Source organism: Prionailurus viverrinus, chromosome A3 (assembly GCF_022837055.1).
Source record: "Prionailurus viverrinus isolate Anna chromosome A3, UM_Priviv_1.0, whole genome shotgun sequence".
Lineage (NCBI taxonomy): Eukaryota > Metazoa > Chordata > Mammalia > Carnivora > Felidae > Prionailurus > Prionailurus viverrinus.
Window position 1 is genome coordinate 12175722 of NC_062563.1, and position 19974 is coordinate 12195695.

Genomic DNA, 19974 nt, shown 5'->3' on the forward strand with positions numbered 1-19974 from the left:
GGTCACACAGTAAGTGGCAGAGCTGGGATTTGAAGCCAGGTCCTCTGGCTCCATAATACCCCTCACTCCTAATCATTGCACTAGATGACCTGTAAGGAAAGTGTGAAAGGCTATTTTCTTTGCGTATCCAAATTCGAAGTAAGGAGTGTGAGCCCTGGTCGTACGGCCTCAGTCTCTGTTCCAGGATTTACAGGAGGGCTGTCCTTAGGCTGTCTCCAGACTGGACAGATTTTGTTGGATCCCCGCAGTGTTTTGCATCTTGAAAAAATGAGCCTTCCTCCCCACCCCCTGCTTCTCTTAAAAAAAACATGGGGCTGGAACCGAGGGGCAAGGCTGGATTTGAAGGGGGGTCTGTTCACTGCGGGAGGAGAGAGCTGGGGAGGCCTCGCCCCCGGAATACAGGTCGGTCTGAGGTGGTTTCCTGTGCCCAAGAGGTCTCTTCTGGGTCAGGCACATCCCCAGGAGCCAGCCATTCATTCCGGCCAGGAGCACAAGGCTCCCTTTTTCCCCTGTCAGCCCAGAGCCCGGAGGGGCAAGAGAGCAAAGGGTCTCTCTCCTCAGAGCCCAGACTCCACCATCCCAGGGCTCTGGGGCCTTGCTGATTCCCATCCCTCTCTGGGCTTCCCTTTCCTCATCTGTAATGTGGGCACGTGGTCATCCCCGCCCGACATCCTGCCTTCCCACTCCACTTTCCGGTCTGCCTTCAAGGACCTACTCCTCCGGTCTTGTTTGGCTACCCATCAAGGGCAGCTGGATGGTCACATGACACAAACTCAGCCAATCAGATCCTCTCTTGGAAGAGCAGCCCCTAAGGGGAATTGATGCTAAGAGGGGGAACAGTTAGTGCCCTGAAGACCTGGCCCTTTCGTTCCTGCTCCCCACAGTCCTGGCTCCTACTTCCCATGTCCCTGGAGCTGACCTGTCACTGCCCTGTCACTGCCCTTTCCAAGTCCCAGCTGGTCAACTTCTCCTTCCATAACCCTCTTTTCTGCTTTTTGGCTTAAATCAGCCAGGGCTGGCTTCTGCCGCTTCTAAAGTTGGTGTGAGGGCCACATTATATACGCTAAACTGTAAAGTGCCACCCAGACATGGGGAATTATTGGGGCCCTGGCACATAGATCTTATTAACTTGGGCCTTGGAATCAGAATTTGATTCCCGGTTTTAACCCTTTCTTGCTGTGTGACCTTGGACCGCTTCCATGCCCCTGTCTTGAGCACCAAATATGGAACAAATTTTCATACACGATTTCGTTTAGTCCTCAGAATAGGGAACTTTTTATGATCACGAGTGACAGAAACCCAACCCAAACTGGCTTCAGCAAATAAGAGAATCGAATGGTTCCTGTGGTCAGGAACGTCCTGGGGCACGGCTGGATCCAGAGGTTCAGATTATGCCGAAAGAAATCAGTTTTTCTCCGTCTCTTGGCTCGATTTCCTTGCGAGTTGGTTTCATTCTCCAGACAGGCTCTCTTCAGGAAAAGCAAATGGTCCCAGTATCCTGCCAGCTTAGAAATCCTTCTGGTCCCCGAGGAAGGAGACATCTTCCTTCACCAAAGTGAGGGAAACAGCCGTAAGTCTCCCTTAATTCCTCTTCTGTGTGTTTTTTTATTAATGGAAGAAGGTTGAAAGGCTGTGATGAGCATGCTGAGTATGGGTGGGATAAGGATGTGATAAGAGGCTACATTTATCTAATGCTCCCAAAACTTCCAGATACGAACTCTTTCATCCTCCCAATCACCCTATGATGTAGGTTCTAGGACATTCCCCATTTGATACATGGGGGAAATGCGGCACAGAGAGGTTATGAAACTTGCCTGGGGCCACACAGCTTTTTAGTGGAGGTGCCAGGGTTTGAGTCCACTCAGTCTGGCTCTGGAGCTCAAGCGTTTACACTGCAGCACCTCTATGGAAGCAGACTCATAGACATTTGGGCTACATGATGGCCCTTGCATCAGAATTTGGAGCTGTGGACCACAGGCATGGCTGAACAGCTGCCCAAAGGCTTTCTAATTTTTATTTTTTTAAATTTTTTTTACATTTATTTATTTTTTGAGAGACATAGACAGAGCACAAGTTGGGGAGGGGCAGAGAGAGAGGGAGACACAGAATCAGAAGCAGGCTCCAGGCTCTGAGCTGTCAGCACAGAGCCCGACGCGGGGCTCAAACTCACGGACCGCGAGATCGTGACCTGAGCCGAAGTCGGACGCTCAACCGACTGAGCCACCCAGGCGCCCCAAGGCTTTCTAATTTTTCAAAAAGCAGTGGATTTTTTTTTTTTTTTAGATGTGATCTTATATGAATGTAAAATAAACCAATGAACCAATGCATATGGATGTGGGGCTGAAGAGTCATGGCCCGGTCTGGCTGCCCCAACTCTCCCTCCCTCCCTGGAGGTTCCAGAAGCCAGAGGCCCCCAGGAGCAGTTTGGAAACTATAAGATCTCATGATTTCTAAGGACTTTGTTATGATTAGATATCTTCTCTGAAGTTTCGGAAAAGAAAATCAACCCCTGACAAACTTCTGCGTTTGAATGTATGTGTCCTTGTCTCAGTTCCCAACCCATTTAGAGCCCAAAGTTGAGAAACCCAGAAATAATTATAACACAAAAATAAAAAAATATATAGTAGTTTATAACATACAAAGTGCTAAAGCTAACTTTTAAAAATTTTTAAACAGTTCAAAAAATCTTTATTATTTCTGCATTACCTTAATAGAACTAGTTCATTGCAGAAAAAGTAAAAAACCGAGAAAGACAAAATAATAATTATACTCATCTTTCGCTCAGAGATGTCCATTGGACACATGTGTGGTCTTTTATCCCAGAGTTATGTCCATGCAACAAGTCTGGAAGCAAATAGATATAACTACATGGGTTTGCCTGTCATTTCTTTTTGGGAAAATGAGTTCATATCATATCATACGTATTCCTTTCATTTCATAGTGTAGACTGCACCACGTTTAATTTCATTTTTACACATCACTTGTAATGGACACGACATGAAGAAAGAGACCATACAGAGGCCATCCAACCCTAGCAAACCAGCTGCCACATCACTGAAACTGTGCAAGAGACCCCAAGCAAGACCAGCAGAGAAACCAACCATCCAGCTGAACCAAGCCAACCCAGAGAATCTTGAGTTATAAGAAATGGCCAGTATTTAGAGCCACTAAACCTTCAGGAGGTTTATCATCCAACAATATGCAAGCAAAACACTGGTCTTGTTCTTATTGATTTCTAGGAGCTCTTTATATATGATAAAACACATTATATAATATTGATTTTTTTGTCTGTTGTGAATATTTTTGCCAGCTTATAATTTGTTATGATAACTTTGGCCAGACACAGTTTTTTATCTTTGTATGGCCAAATATGTCAATTTTTTCTTTTATGGCTAGAAAGTTATTTCCAATTATAAACAAGATGTTCTTTCATGTTTTACCCTAGTATGTTAAATGTTCTGATCCAATTGCATTTATTTTAGTGTAGGTGTGAAGCATGCATCTTTCATTAATTTATTCCTGACAACTATTCGGTTATCCAACACCATTTATAGAATAACTCACCGCTGATTTGAGATGTTAACTGTTCCGGCTATCTATTGCTGCATAAAAGTTATCTCAAAAGTAGCTTAAAAAATAATTTCAGGGGCGCCTGGGTGGCGCAGTCGGTTAAGCGTCCGGCTTCAGCCAGGTCACGATCTCACGGTCCGTGAGTTCGAGACCCGCGTCGGGCTCTGGGCTGATGGCCCGGAGCCTGGAGCCTGTTTCCGATTCTGTGTCTCCCTCTCTCTCTGCCCCTCGCCTGTTCATGCTCTGTCTCTCTCTGTCCCAAAAATAAATAAACGTTGAAAAAAAAATTAAAAAAAATAATAATTTCATGAATCGGTCTTCAATATGAGTAGGGATCTGTAGGGAAGACTGCTCTACATAATGTCCCCTGGGCTGGGTCCACCAAGGACTGGAGGATCCGCTTTCAAGATGACTCACAAACATGGCTGGCAAGTTGGTGCTGGCTGTTGGCTAAGAGCTCAGCTGGGATTAAAGATTTGGGGACCTTGATTCTTCTCCACCCAGGCCTCTCCATGTGCCCAGGGTTTCCTCACAACCGGGAGGCTGGCATCCAAAGGCAAGCATCTCCACATACAGGGAGAAAGCCAGGCAGAGTTTGCATTGCCTTTATGACAAAGTCTCTGGGGTTAAATAGCATCACTTCTACTGTAGCTCATCAATTAAGGCGGTCACAAAGGCCTGCCCTGGTTCAAGAGAGGGGCAAGAGTATGTGGGACCAGAATCATCGTTGTGGCTGTTTCTAGAAAATACAACCTCCCACATTGGCTTTGTCACACACTAAATTCCTAAGCAGATTTCGATCTATTTCGGGTTTTGTTCGTTTAATCTGTCTGTTGCTATATACGCGTACCATAGTGTTTTAACTGTTGGGACTTTATAATATGGTCTGATACCTGGTAGAGCTCTTCTCCCCTCATTACTCCTCTCTTCCAGAGATCTCTTGGATATTTTTGCTTGTTTTTATTCTTTTTTCGTATTACTAATTTTTAAATTAGCTTGCCTGATTAAGAAGAAGCTGTTGGTACTTTTATTGTGATAACATTGAACTTATAAAGTAATTTAAGGAACACGGACACTGCTTTAATGACGGAACTTCCCATCCAAAATCATGGTATACCTTTGTTCGAGTATTTGAAATGTATAATAAGTACATTTGTTCAAGGTTGTGTGTGTGTGTCCTTCAATAGTGATTTCAAGTTTCCTTCGTGTAGGTCTTACACATCTTTTGTTAAATGTATTCCTAGGCATTTATTTGATATTGATTTTGTTATTGGAAGTGGACATTTTTCTTTCATTATATCTTCCACTTGCCGGTTGTTTGCATATAGGAAAGCTATTGGTTGATGCATGCTAATTTTGTATCTTGACACCTTACCGAATTATCCTGGGTTTCCTACCTCCGGAATCATTACATACACATAATACCTGCAAATTTACCTTCATCCATTCAGTTTTTATGTCTTTCTATCCCTTTTGCCATCTAATTTGGCACTAACAAGTATTATCTTCAATATCCACTTCTGTGTTAAATTATAGTAGTGAAAATAGACATTTTTTTGTCTTGGTCCTTTGGTGGACATGCCCCTAGGTTTTCTCCAATAAGCATGATGTACTCAGATGTATTTTATTATGTGAAAGAGGCAATATCTATTTCTAGTTTACTGAGTACCCATGCATTTTTTTTCTTTTTTCTTTTCCTTTTTTCCCCCATGTATTCTTATTTATTGAATGCACGTGTGTGTGTTTTCATCAAGAATGGATGTTGGAACTTTCTCAAATGTCTTTTTAGCGCCTAAAAAGAATCATGGCTTTTCTCCTCAGATGTATTCATATCATAAATTACATTAACAGATTTCCCAATACTGAAGCTTTGCATTCCTAGATTAAAAACCACTTGGTCATGATGTATTCTTTTTTTTTTTTTTTTTTTAGATTTTATTGTTAAGCGATCTGTACAATCAGAGTGGGGCTTGAACTCACAACCCCAAATCAAGAGTTGCGCACTCCCCTGACTAAGCCAGCCAGGCACCCCAAGATGTATTACTTTTTATGATTTACTTTTTGTAATTTTTAATAATTTATATGTTGAAATACATAATATTTTTATATATTTATAATGTTATAATTTTTATAATCATATTTATTGTGCTTCTGGTTCTGTTTGCTAACATGTTATTTAGAATTTTTGCATGGAAAGTTACAAGTGAAAGTTGTTACTTTCTTCATGCCTGCCAAAGTTTCAATATCAACCTCACATCTGCTATATAAAAATAATTTCAAAGTTTTCTTTCTTTGTCTATGCTCTGAAATAACTTAAATGCTTTTGGATAGTTAATCTTTTTAAAAAATGTTTTTTCAATGTTTATTTATTTTTGAGAGACAAAGAGTGAGTAGGGAAAAGGCAGAGAAAGAGAGAGAGAGAGAGAGAGCAGGGGAGGGGCAGAGAGAGAGGGAGACAGAGAATCCGAAACAGGCTCCAGGCTCTGAGCTCTCAGCAGAGCCCTACGCAGGGCTCGAACCCACAAACTGTGAGTTCGTGACCTGAGCCACCTAGGCACTCCTGGATGGTTCACTCTTTCAAAGTTTCATAGGATTTCCCTGTGAGGCTACCTAAGTTAGTCTTTTTTTTTTTTTTTTTTGGTGAGGGGAGTACAGACCTTCTACAACTTTCTCTGTTTCTCCCGTGACATTTACCCTCCTCCTGATGCAGCAGCAGCATCTGGGAACTTTACAGAATTGAGGTTTGGGGCAAAACCCCAGAACCGGAATCTGAATTTTTATAAGATCTTCATATGGTCTGTGTGTTCGTGACAGAAGCATTTCTATGGGAATCGGTCTATTTTTTCCTCTGTTCTGAAGCCAAATATGGTAAATTATATTTTATCGGAGAGTTCTTCTTTTCATCCAGATTTTCCATTTAAATTATAGAGAGGTGAACAAACTAGACCCTTGTGATCCTTTTAATTGGCTAATTCTCCCCTTGTTTCTTATTATACATACTTAGACTGTCTCCATTTTCTTCTGGGTCATATTAACTAGTGGTTTATCCGTCTTACTTGTTGATGACCCCTCTCTGCCATCATCAAAATAACCAGCTTTGGGGATTTATTTATTAGTCTTCTTTTCTCCCCCCACCCCCCGGGCCCCGCATCTTATTTTCAAAGATTTTTAAAAATTAGTTTCTTAGGATCCTTTTATTTTGCATTTTATTTTATTCTCTTCTGTTTTTTAGAGAGAACACACGAGCCAGGGAGAGGGGCAGAGGGAGAGAAAGAGAGAGAATTTTAAGCCCAAAGCAGGGCTCGATGTGGGGCTCACTCGATCTCATGATCATGTGATCATGACCTGAGCCGAAATCAAGAGTCAGATGCTTAACCGACGGAGCCACCCAGGCACATCCCCCTTTCCTTGTTGCTCTCATCTCTGTTCCTTCCTGCATTTTCCACAAGGTCTGTTCTCCTTCACGTTTCTTCCAAGCGTGTCTTACTTTCTGTGATTTTTTTTTTCCCCTTCTATCTCTTTCCCGAGCTCTGCTGGTTCATGATCATTACCTTCTGTGGACCATCTTCTTGCTGAGCTCTTCAAGCATTTGTGCTTTATTGTTTTCCTTCGTAGAAGTCATTGCTCATTCAAATTTTCTTTTTTATTCATGCCAAAATTATTTGGATGCAATTTTCATCCTGGGTTGACATTTTTCATCTGTTGGTAGACTTTTATGCTCTTTTCTGCAGCATTTTATTACGATGTCTTTGTATCGCAGCTTTAACATCCATTTTGTGAAACTTGCGATTGGAAGGGCTTGATTGTCCCGGGTCACCTACCTGCTAACTGTTCCTGTGGGTGTGGGGAAGAAGGAGGAGAGTCGCCTGGCTTTATGACTGAAAGGTTCTCCCTTTCACCGCCAGAGAGACGGGCTGCTTCCTGCACATGTCTTCTCTCCGTGTCTTTGTTACACTTTGTTTCTCTAAATCCAAGAGGGCTCCTGCTGCCCACACCACTCACCCCAGGTCCTACACTCACTTTGATAAAGAAGGAGAAGCCTTTTTTTACCTCAGGGCGAGTGCTCACCCCCAGGAAGTGCATTTTTGCTGTTTGTTGCTTTCTGAGATCTGCCACCACTGGGCCGGCTCACTGCATCCTGTGTGGCCTCTGCCCTGCTGTCCTCGGAAAATCGTGCGCACCCCATGAAGTTTATGGGTTACATCCTTCTCCTGGTTTTGCTAAAAGTGGAGTTTGTGAGGTTGATTTTGTTGTTGTTGTTTTCGGTTTTTGTTTCTTGGGTTTTTGGGTTTTCTTTTTGTTTGTTTGTTTTTAGCTCTCCTCGATGCTTTGCTGTAATTTCAAAACGGCGAAGGGGAAACCCTTGCCATATGCAGTGATTTTTCCCACCCCGTTATCTTACTGGGTTCTCTTCAGCGACTCTGAGACATAACCAAACAGCTCTGATTGCTGTCCCCGTGTTTCCGCACGAGAACACAGAGGTGGCCCGGCTCGCAGGGTGCCACAGGGTGGCCAGCGTCGGGAGTCTGCCCTGGGGATTGGATCGACACGGGTGTGTTTTCTCCTTGTCCTCTGGGACAGGCTAGCGCTCAGGCAGGACTGTGAGGAGTGGAGGAGATTGATTGAGGTCTGGTGGCATCATTTTTTCCACTCCAGAGTGCCAAGGCAGCTGGTTGGGAGCCATGGCACTGCCTGTACTCCCGTCCTGGGGAAGTCGAAGGAGGGGAGGCTGCTGGGGCCCCTGTCCCCCAGCACCCACCCCCTCCGGCAGATAGCCGGCACGGCAGGACAAGTCCACACCTGAGCATCATATCCCAGCCTGGGAACAAGCCTGCGAAAGCTGTGCAGAAGGCTGCCCCGCTCAGCCCTGCTTGCCCACGGGTAGCTGCCCCCGGCCTCTGGGCGCTTTGCCGACTACATTCCCTGCATAATCCTGGCTGGCCCGGGGAGGATCCTGGAGGACAGCTTCATTGCAGCCGAAAACCTTGTGCGTTAGACAACCTCCAATCTCCTACCCCATGGGCATGCCCCATCATACAGGCAGTCAGCAGCAAGGCCTGGATGTCAGAAAACAGGTCATTTCCTCCAGACATGTTTTTCCTACTCCTGCACGAAAATGGCCAAATAGGGGAGGTTGGCCTTCTTTTCTACTTCCTCCAAAATTCTTGATAGAGAGGCTAACGCAGTCCTGCCAAATAAATACTCGGCGAGTGTTACACTTCATCCCTTTTATTAAGCACTTACTGTATGTATTAGAGACATACTCTCCTCGAGTCCTTCCAACCACCCTGGGAAGGAGACCCTGTCACTACCCCCTGTACAGATGAGAAAAACCAAGTTTCCAAGCATAAACAGGAGCCTATCCTGTGTCCGATACAAGCGACATCTAACCAAATTGACTCAGAAAGGTTCAGAGACAAGGCATACATTTAGTCTGTTTTTGCTGGTAACGATAGCCTCAGAATCTCCATGATTTATAATAGCACATCTTCGTTTTTCTTACTCATGCGTCTGGTCAGCTGGGACAGTCCTGCTTCGGGCTTCAGGTTGAATTCAGCTTTGCTCCGTATGTCACGACGAATGGCAGAAACCAAGAAGGTCAAGTGGAAATGCATGATTCCTCTCGAGATCTGTACTCAGAACTGGCACACCATTCTCCTGGTAAAAGCCCATCACCCCCCCCCCCCCCCCGAGTCCACCATCATGGTTGGGAGATATTCTCTGCCCACGGTGAGAGGCACTGCAGGCGTGTGGCAAAGGGTGTGAAGGTCTGATTCCAATACGGGGAAGGGTAAGAATCGGACGCCATGGGGGGCGCCCGGGTGGCTCAGTCGGTTGAGCGTCCGACTTCGGCTCAGGTCATGATCTCACAGTCCGTGAGTTCAAGCCCCGTGTTGGGCTCTGTGCGGACAGCTCAGACCCTGGAGCCTGCTTCGGATTCTGTGTCTCCCTCTCTCTCCGCCCCTCCCCGGCTCATGCTCTGTCTCTCTCTGTCTCTCCAAAAGTGAATAAACGTTGACAAAAAATAAATAAATAAATAAATAAATAAATAAATAAATAAATAAAATATTGAAGAATTGGACGCCATGGTCTAATCTACAACAGGACAGTTCCAAGGTGGCTAACGAGGTGTATGCCTCATTGACACTGACTCTCCTCAGGGACTAAGATGGCTGCCACAGCTCGCAACCAATCTCCGCCAGTCTCACCCACTCACTCACTGCTGTGTGTTGATGTGCCTTGATACTCTGACCTGGTTGTCTGGGACTGAGGGAGCTCCTGGGACGTGGCGCTTTCATCACGAAAACCGGGAAGTCTAGGTAAAGCAGGATGAGTTGGGTCACCCTGTGTGTTGCAGCAGATTATTCCTGAACGTTTGGGGGCAACTTGGGGTGACACGTTAGTGTGTGGGAACGTGTGCACAAGTGTTGCTTAGCCCCGCACAGCAAACAAATAAATACTCGGTTTTACGTGTCTCCAATCGCAATGGTTGCTTGACCACTCCTAATTCCACGGGGAATTTCACTTGGCAGATTTTCTGTATTGACCGCCAACCTGCCCCCATGTCAGCCTGACTGTCACCTCCTCTCTCTCAGGCTTCCCCCTAAACCTCCATTATTCTTCTTTAACACTACAGGACAATTTAGTTCAATATCTCAACTCCAGAGCTGTTTTGCATGCCCCAAATGGCTTAGCCACTGGCCTCTGTCATAGCCGAACTCCAGGGCCCAAATCAGGTGGCAGATGTGTGTTGTTGACCTACAGGGTGTTTTGAAATAATGTGAGCTATCATTTCTGGCTTCTCTTAAATCTGAGCACCTGGCCACACGGGCACATTGTTCTTCACGGCCATAGTTGGCTGAACTGAGTAGAGACGGCTTCCTTTGGGATGGGGCAGTGCTCTGGGGTTTCCACTGTCCGATCCCCACCCCCGCCCTGCATTCAATGGTCATTCATTGACATACTTGCTAGGAGACTTGAGTTTGCTACCCTCTCTTTAGCAGCATGAGAACAGTAGAAACTTTGCAGCTTTGGTCTCTCCTTCCCCTCCCTCCACCTCTCAACCTGACCCTGTGTCTGTAAATAGAAGAATGCATTCTTGCACTGATATGATTCATGCCTCTAGAGTGTATATAATCAGCTTAAAAATGTTTTTTTGTTGTTGTTTTTTAGATGACAGATGTACTTCCTCAACTCAGCAGCCATGGAAATCACCTCTTATGTCTCCTGTGTGGAGCCTAATTGACGGATGGACCATGGATTCATCCTAACAGCTGAGCCAAAGACCACACTTCCCAGGGGCTGCTCCCAGTTAATCACCGAAGGAGGCAGGGATCCCGAGGAGACGTTCCCAGGAGACACAGGGTTCCTCTGGAAGCACAGGGACTTTGGTCAGCCTTCTGGAATTTCTTAGAATGATACTGCAGTCTACAACCACCCAATTTCCCTCCCTCTCTTCCTTCCTTCCTTCCAGCCTCTTCTGTCTCCCTTTTCACTTTCCCCAATACATCTCTTGGATATTTCATCCCACCTTGGCTATCTCAGAGGACCCCGAGTAATGTCCCTTCCCATCACAGATTTGGATAAATCAAAAGGAAGAGAGAGGGAGGGCAGGTAAACAGCATGAATAAAGGTGTAGAGGTAGGAAAGTCCAGGCTATGTTCACACCACATGGGGAAGTGAGTCTGTCCTATGAAGGCATTAAATCCCCACGCTACAGCCTATCAAAAGAAGTGCTGGGGCGGAGCGGGGGGGGACGGGGGGGGGGGGGCAGCTGGTTGGCTGAGTTGGTTAAGCGCCCAACTTTGGCTCAGGTCATGATCTCACAGTTTGTGGGTTCGAGCCCTGCATCACACTCTGTGCTGAAAGCTTGGAGCCTAGAGCCTGCTTCAGATTCTGTGTCCCCCCACCTCTCTCTCTGCCCCTCCCCAGCTTGCACTCTGTCTCTGTCTCTCTCTCAAAAATGAATAAACATTTAAAAAATTAACAACAGCAAAAAGGAAGTGCTGTGTGACTTTGGGTAACTTACTGAGCCTCTCTGGACCTTGGTTTCCCCATTTGCAAGCTGGGAATACTAACAGTGCCCATTTTACAGGGTCCAGTGGGGATTCGATGGGTTAATATGAAAAAGTGTTTTGAGTGGGCTAAATCACCAACTAAAGTTAGAGTCATCATTACAAAAACATTTAAAACTGGCCTTCTCTGATGGGGCTGGGTTTTAGCTTTGAAGAAGGCAATACGCATATTTTCCTTTCCAAACACAATTTGTTTATAGTCTTTGGGATGCAGACACAAACCAGACTTGGTCCCTGGAAGAGAAAAAGCAGGGTTGTGGGGCGGCAAGGACTGTCCTTTCCAGGCAGAGCTCCCCATTTTCTGGAGTTGGGTCTTGACATTATCCTCATGACCCTACTGCAACCAGACAAGAGAGCAGAGGTTGGGCGGGGGGGCACCTGGGTGGCTCAGTCGGTCGAGCATCTGACTCTTGGTTTCAGCTCAGGTCACGATCTAGCGGTTTTGTGGGTTCGAGTCCCGCATCGAACTGTAAGTGAGAAGCCTGCTTGGGATTCCCTGTCTCCCCCTCTCTCTGCCCCTCCCCTACTCGTGCTGTCTCTGTCTCACCCAAAATAAATTTAAAAAAAAGAGAGAGAGAGAGAGCAGAAGTTGGGCAGATCAGAGAGTTGCCCAGATGTCTTATCTCTACTGGACAGTGGACATCTGGACACAAGACTCGTACGGGAGAATGTGTGGATGCTTGTCCCTGGGTGACAGCCTCTGGGAGAGGCGGAAGGAAGAAGGAATTTCCTGACACTCCATCTGACATGTAGGCTTTACTTTCCTATGAAGATTTGGATGCCAGGGTTGGAACCCTGCCGGTCGACTCCCTGCCATCACCACTACCAGCAACATGCCCATTATACAGATAAAGTAGTTGAGGCTCAGCAAGATGAACCTTGCTTAGGGTCATGTGGCAAGTGAGTGGCCATGCTGGGATCTGAACTTAGCTCTCAAGCCTTGTATGTTCCAACCCTTCCACCATGGCGCGCAGGGGTGGCTTTTGGCGAAGTTTTCCCTCACCTTCAGTCTTGAGGCCATATGAGCCCAGAGCAGGGCCCTGTCAGGCCTCATGAGTCAGGGGAGTTTGGAGTTTCCTGCCTGTTCTGCGAGACATCAGAGTTAGGATACTCTATGGATACGATACCCTACTAATAAAGCTGGAAAGCCCGAGGTGTAATGAAAGTGAGAATAATAACGTGAAGTGCCACTTTTGAAAGCTGACTGTGGGCGAGTACCGTGACAGGTGCTTTGGGTGCATTCTTACCTCACAGGCTCCTCACCATGGCCCTGACTGGAAGGTCCTCTTAACTCGAAATGTTTCTGGCTGCATGTAAGAGAAAAGCTGATTCGTGGTGTCTTCAGCAACACAGACATTTGATCATTTCTTAAACAAGAAGTCTGGAGATCGGTGGTTCCTGGGACGGTTCCCAGCAAAGAGGGAGAGCCCTGGCCGGCTCAGACCAAAGGGAAGGAGATGGGGCCACCCCCCTAAACATGTGGGTGATTCCTGAATAAAATCAGGTTCCATTAGCAAGGAAGAGGCCAGGGGCGCCAACACATTCTTCTCTCGTTGGTGTGTTCCTTCCCTGGAGGGGAGGGGGAAGAGAGACATGCATTTGGGAGTGACCCGGATTGGGATGCCACTGGTTTATGCTCCAGCCTGGGATGTGGGGTGGAAAAGCTAACATTTATTGAGCACCTACTGTGTTCCAGGCCCCCTGCTGGGTGATTTCACGCTCCCATCAATTCATTCAGTCCTCACAACAGGCCTGTGAGGAAGGAACTGTTCTTCCCATTTTTCAGATGAGAAAACTGAGGCCGAGCCCTGATCACACACACACACGGTGGGAGGCTAAACGGGAATAAGTCCTGGCAGCAGTTAACTTTCACTACTGCTCACTGTGTATCCAGCACTCTGAGAGGCGTGTCCCCTGGATTAGGTCATTTCTTCAACTCCACTCCACTGATGAGGCACCATGGCTCAGGGAGGTGGAGCAGACTGCCCAGTTACACAGTTTAGCATTGGCCAGGCTGGGCTGTGAACCCCTCTGACAGAAGGCCGCCCCACAGTGCTCCCCCAAATTTGGAGAAAACCCTCCCGGCCCGTTCGGTGGCCTTTTTGGGATCGTTGGCTTTGTAGGCCGAGAAGCTGGATAAATAAACAAGAGGTTCAGGAAGTGCTTTTTGCCTCTTGAAATTCTGAGTCCAGAGGACACACAAGGTCATCCAGCTGCCGTGACAGCCAACATTAAACAGGCAAATAAGTGAATCTCTAACATGATAGCAGGAATGTTAAGTACCATCAAGGAAAACAAACAAACTAACTAAAGCAAGAGAGAATGATGGTGTGAACACTTTAGGCCAGGTGGGCAGGGAAGGTTTCTTTGAGGAGGTGACAGTTGAGCAGAGACAGAGGGATGGGGAAGGTGATGGAAGGCACCAGCTACGCAAGTATCTGAGAGAAGATTGTTTTAGACGGAGGGACTATCAAGTGCAAAGGCCCTGAGGTGGAAGTGAGTTTGGCACATTTGGGAAAGGACAAGAGATGGGTGTGGCTGGAGCAGAGTGGGGGGGGTGGGCATGAGGTCAGGGAGGTAAAGGTGGCAGGGGGCAGAAAATGCTGGTGCTTATAGGACCTTATAAGGACTTGGGGCTGTGTTCTGAGTGACGAGTGGGGTGGAGCCATGGAGGATTCTGAGCAAAATCCAGTTACAGGTTGTGACTTGGGTTCTAAGAGGATCCTTCTGTAGAGGGAGGGAGGGGGCTGAAGACAGGAGACCGGGGAGGAGTGACAGCTTCTCCAGGGGCTACTGGGAAGAAGAGAGGAAACCTGCCTGGAGGCACCCAGCAGTGAGAAACAGACACAGGATTAGAATCAGACCTCCACCCGGACTCACAGCATTCACCTGTGCCAAGCAAGGAGTACTTGGCAACCTTTTAGACAAGCTCTGGTCAATTTCTCACGCCTTTGACCTGTCTGTTCCCCGACAAGAAACTGGCCTCGGAGAGGGGTTAGGTTTCCTGCACAAGGTTTCCCAGGGTGCAAATCGGTGGGGGAGTGAGTGGTGAGCCTGGGTTCCCCTTAGCACCCAGGGGTGGTCTCTTGCAGACCTAGAGGCTGGCACCCTAAGCACCAGGCGATCTTGGCAATGGCCACCATACCCTTGAGCCCCTGCTGTGCTCCAGTCATTGGCTCTAACAGCAGTTGGGGAGGGGAGCTCAGAGCTGAATTGGAGCAGCTCCTGCAACCCCTTCACTATATTCCTGAAGGTAAATACGGTGCTGTGCCATCCAGCCAACCCCACCTGGCCCAGACACACGGGACAGAAAACTCCAGGCCCAGGGTGGGGACGGGGCCAGGAGGAGGAGGCTGGTGGAGACGGTTCAGGTAGAACGTGGGCCCCTCCCACCCCTCCTACCACACTCCCCCTCCGCCCCCACGTCCCCCTCCCTTCTCCACCCCCTGCTCTATCCCCACCACCCCTCCGTCCCCCCCACCCAGTGCCTCCCTCCCTTCCCTTCCCTCCCCCCCCCCACATAATCCCTCCCTCGCAGCACCCCCCTCCCACCTCGCCCGCCCGCCCGCAGCTCCCCTCCGCTCCACCCCACATTTCCCAGCCCCTTCCCGAGCCCGAGGTGGGGGCCGGCGCCGCCGAGCTGGGGGAGGGGCTCCCCGAGAGCGCCCCGCCCCCCGGGACCCCGGCGCCGTCGTCGGGCCCGCCCCCGTCCCGCCGCGGCCGGGCCAGCGGGGAGGGAGGGCGCGCGGGCCGAGAGGCACCTGGGCGCCCGGAGCCCGCCCGCCGCCGCAGCCTCGCCCGCCCGCCCGCCCGCCGCCCGGCCATGTCCTGGGCCCTGCTCCTCGGGCTCCTGGCCGCGCTGCTGCTCCTGCTGCTGCTGAGCCGTCGACGCTCGCGGTGAGTGCCCTCGCCCCCCGCCCGGACAGAGGGGCGACCCCCGGCATCCCGAGCCGCTCGTCCCTCCCCCACCGGCCGGCCCCTCGGGGCGAAGGGGCTCGACGCCCATCCGCCGCCCCACCCCGGGGGGGGGGGGAGGACGACGGCCAGGCCGCCGGGGTGGGGGGGGGGGCGGTGAGGCTCGGGGAGGGGGGGCAGGGGGTGGAGGCCCGGGAAGTGGGCGACGGGGCTGGGGGACCCGGCAGACGGCCCCCGGTGCACACGCGCTCGGCTGGCACCTGCGAAGGGCTTTCTGGAGAGGGTCTCCGGGTGGGTGCGAGAAGCCCCCTCCTGGATCCAGCACCTACTTGAGCCAATCCCCAGGCTTTCTCGGTTCCTGGGGGGGTGGCCTTGATCCTCACCCCATTACACAGATGGGCGAGTTGAGGCTGGGGAATGCAGAGCCCTGGAACCACTTTCCATGGGAGGCCTCCCTCCCCCACCTGGACGAGGGGGTTGGGGAAACTCGCATCTCCCAATGCTCTGGTCCAGAAAAGGGGTCTCCCTTCCCCTGAGACCCCACAGCCTGGGCAGGGTAGATAGAACCCGCGCCAAACTTCTCAGCTTCCTAGTCCCAAAGGTTGTCCTGCTCCACTGAGAATCTGTGATTTCGGAGGAGTAAATCTCATACACTTGAAATCAGTGTCATGGCAGTGAGTCCTTTTTTTTACAAAGTTAATTTAAAAAGTTAATCTGAGTTGCACATGGGATAGCTGAATGTATTTGACTTAAATATTTATCCCGTTATAGATAAGACTGAAGCCCTGCCCTTCCCTTCCCTTCCGGCAATTCCAGACTTTTCTTGTTGATCAAGGCTACCGCATAGCGCGGCCAGAGCAAGGCTGGAGGGGAACCTTCCAGATTTTTTAAAAAGTATGCCTTTTATTTGAGACTGGTTTTATATTTGCAAGAAAGTTGCAAAGGTTGTACAAAGAGTTCCCAAAGACCCCTCATCCAGTTTCCAAAGGCCTCCCCATCCAGTTTCCGCCATTGTTAACATTTAACATTATCGTGGTATATTCGTCAAAACTAAAAAGCCAACACTGGTCTGTTAAGATGAGCCAAACTCCAGACTTCATTTGTATTTCATCAGCTTTTCCATCATGTGCTCATTCTGTGCCAGGATCCAGTCCAGAGTGCTACACTGCCTTCCGTGATCCCTCTTCGGTGAGGTTGTAGGTAATACAGGGCACTGTGTGTGTGTGTGTGTGTGTGAAATGAGAGTGTCTGAAAATTCCAGAACTTTTCTGGAAACTTTTTATTTTTAAACAAGAGGTTAGTTCAACTTCCAAACAATAACCTCGTGATCTTTTTCTTTAACCTCCAGACACCCTCCCTGGTTAAATTTAAAACTATGTATTCGTTCATTTGCCTGAAAAAAATGAGGAAGAAAGAGGAAAAGTCCGCAAATAAGTTCTTCTGTGAAGAAATGAATTATTCTTCCAAAGTTGTTAGGCTTTTGGGGAGACTCTGTCCAGGGATGTTTTCGGATCGCACATTTGCTTTTTTCTCTGCGGGTTTTAGTTTTGATGTCCGTCCATGTTGCTGCGTGGAGCTCTGATTCATTCTTTTGATCGTCTGTGTGGTATTCCATGTTATGAATGAATGGCAAGTTTATTTTTTTCCTTTTTATTCCTGTCTCAACTGATGGACCCTTAGGCTGTCTCCAGCGTTTTGGCTATTTCAGACAATGTGCTGTGGTCTTCCTGTGAGGCCTCCTGCTCTGTGTTCCCCCCGCCCCAGCCGAGGTGGTGGCTGTAAGCTACATGGGTTCTGGGAAGCAGGGTCCCTGGGTGCTCAGCGTGTGGAAAGTCTCAGCCCCTAGGAATAAGAACAAATTGGGTAACCGCTCTCTGCCTTAGTGTCTCAATCTTTAAAATGGGGATGCTGATGAGAATGGTGGTTGAGAATGGAACTTCTGGGTTAGAAGAAAGGCCAGTTAAACATTATTTTAGCAAATTCTTGCTGTAATCCAGAGAGCTAATTTATCTTTGAGGGTGAGTCGTTGATTTGTACACCTGGTGGCTTAGGAGGGTCAACAGTGGGTCCCAGGTAGAAGTATGGGTTTGGGGTCACTGAGAGCTCAGGGGCAGTTAGTTGGGTGGACCCTGGGGAGACCCCACGGGCACCCCAGTTTAGGTCCCAATCTCATTTTCTTCTCCTCCCATCTCAGCAAGGGGCACTCTTGTTACTCCCATCTTACAGAGGAGGAAACTGAGTCTCAGAGAAGCTAAGCAACTTGTGCAGGATCTGCCTGGATTACGCATCTGGGCTACAGGGATTTGTAATTCCCAGGAAAAATGAATTTCCATGCTTCCCACACATTTTATTTTATTTTTTTTTAATTTTTTTTTTTCAACGTTTATTTATTTTTGGGACAGAGAGAGACAGAGCATGAACGGGGGAGGGGCAGAGAGAGAGGGAGACACAGAATCGGAAACAGGCTCCAGGCTCCGAGCCATCAGCCCAGAGCCTGACGCGGGGCTCGAACTCCCGGACGGCGAGATCGTGACCTGGCTGAAGTCGGACGCTTAACCGACTGCGCCACCCAGGCGCCCCTACACATTTTATTTTTAATCTGAACGCTCAAAAGTCTTAAAACCACATGATGGTAAGATAGTAAGTTGCGGCTACTCCCAGAAGATTCTTTTTTTTTAATGTTTATTTATTTATTTTGGGGAGAGAGAGAGAGAGAGAGAGTAGGGGAGGGGCAGAGAGAGAGGGAGGCAGAGAATCTAAAGCAGGATCCGCACTGTCAACACAGAACCCAATGTGGGGCTTGAACTCATGAACCGTGAGATCTTGACCTGAGCTGAAGTCGGATGCTTAACCCCTGAGCCACCCAGGCGCCCCCAGAAGATTCTTAAGGACAAATAATCAAGTGTTGGAAAAAGAGGTGGATGATGCTGATGCTGTGTAGACAATGAATCAAACAAGCAAGACCCCACACCTTCCTTTCTCCTCACTGACCCTTGAGGTAATGTTCATCACCCTGTTTTACAGCTGAGGCCTAGAAGGGCTAAGTGACCTCCTTAGGGCCACACTGAAATTATATTCCCCTTCCAGTCAGTTCCAAAACTCATGCTTTTCTCAGTAAAAAGAAAAAAAAAAAAAAAAGGAACTTCAGTCAGTCAGCAACTGTCTTTACCTCTAGCATTTTTTTAAGTTAAAATTTTTAACGATAAAAAATTTCAACTATACAGAAAAATAAAAGAATAGTATAAGAACTCCCATGTAACCATCCCCTTATTTGATGGTTAACATTTTTACAAAAAATTACAGATCGGGGGGCGCCTGGGTGGCACAGTCGGTTAAGCGTCCGACTTCAGCCAGGTCACGATCTCGCGGTCCGGGAGTTCACGATCTCGCGAGATCTCGAGTGATCTCGCGTGAGTTCGAGCCCCCCCGTCGGGCTCTGGGCTGATGGCTCAGAGACTGGAGCCTGTTTCCGATCCTGTGTCTCCCTCTCTCTCTGCCCCTCCCCTGTTCATGCTCTGTCTCTCTCTGTCCCCAAAAAATAAATAAATAAACGTTGAAAAAAAAAAAATTAAAAAAAAAAAAAAATTACAGATCGGGGTGCCTGAGTGGCTCAGTCGGTTTGAGCGTCTGACTCTTGATTTGGCTCAGGTCATGATCCCAGGGTCATGAAATTGAGCCCCTCATCAGGCTCCACACTAAGCATGGAGCCTGCTTAAGATTTTCATTCTCTCTCTCTCTCTCTCTCTCTCTCTGCCCCTCTCCCCCACTCTCATGCTCTCTCCCAAATTAAAAAAAATTTTTTTTTAATTCCAGATGTTACAATATCTCTCCAGAAAATATTTCAGAATGCATGTCAAAAAAAAAAAAAATGACAACCACAATTCTCTTATCCTACCTCAGAATACAAAAATGACTAATATTGTGTAGTCTCCAGTCCAAATTCCAATTTTGGCAATTACAGCAAAGATTTTTAAACGCGCCTGGGTAACCGTGAGTGTTTTCTCTTGGGAGAGGTTGTAAACTGGAATTAGGAGACCTTGGGTCCGGAATTACGAGTCTGACTTCTGTGCCACTGGGGCTCATGACCTGCATGTGGCTGTCAGAAACATCCTTCCTGCTGTCCTTTTGGGCCTTGGTTTGTCCACCAAGTCTCACGTAGCCGATCTCCCGTGCCCTGGCCACCCCACCGGGCTGCGTGTGTCTCTTTTCCGTTTTGGGCTTGTGCGTCTGGTCTAGAGAGCCTTGGAAGAACACTCCAGGTGTGGGGAGGTCACTGTGGGTGGCATCAGGTGACGGTTCCCGGTGGCTCAAGAAAAGATCTGGGCCCTTGCAGGGTACGGAGTTTCTGGGCACAGAAAATGTGCCTTGTTCCAACCCGCACTGACCAGAGGCCACCAAGTGGTGGCCCGAGGTT

The 19974-nt window shown here is 48.2% G+C and overlaps 1 protein-coding gene and 1 long non-coding RNA gene across 3 annotated transcripts in view; both read left to right on the forward strand.

Annotated features, from left to right (window-relative positions):
• Nucleotides 1-1105: 1105 nt before the first annotated feature.
• Nucleotides 1106-11286, forward strand: LOC125162345 (uncharacterized). Its single transcript, XR_007151003.1, has 4 exons — nucleotides 1106-1570; nucleotides 9090-9231; nucleotides 9732-9890; nucleotides 10744-11286. It is a non-coding gene; the product is annotated as an uncharacterized LOC125162345 (long non-coding RNA).
• A 4066-nt stretch (nucleotides 11287-15352) lies between these two features.
• PTGIS (prostaglandin I2 synthase) overlaps nucleotides 15353-19974 on the forward strand; it is a 40940-nt gene continuing 36318 nt past the window's right edge. Inside the window, exon 1 of one of the 2 annotated variants that reach the window (XM_047853904.1) lies at nucleotides 15353-15542. In XM_047853904.1, coding sequence (XP_047709860.1) covers nucleotides 15469-15542 — 74 coding nt within the window. In that variant the 5' untranslated portion in view covers nucleotides 15353-15468. Of the gene's footprint in view, nucleotides 15543-16741; nucleotides 16761-19974 lie in introns of those variants that run through there. The other variant, XM_047853903.1, reaches the window with a different exon arrangement.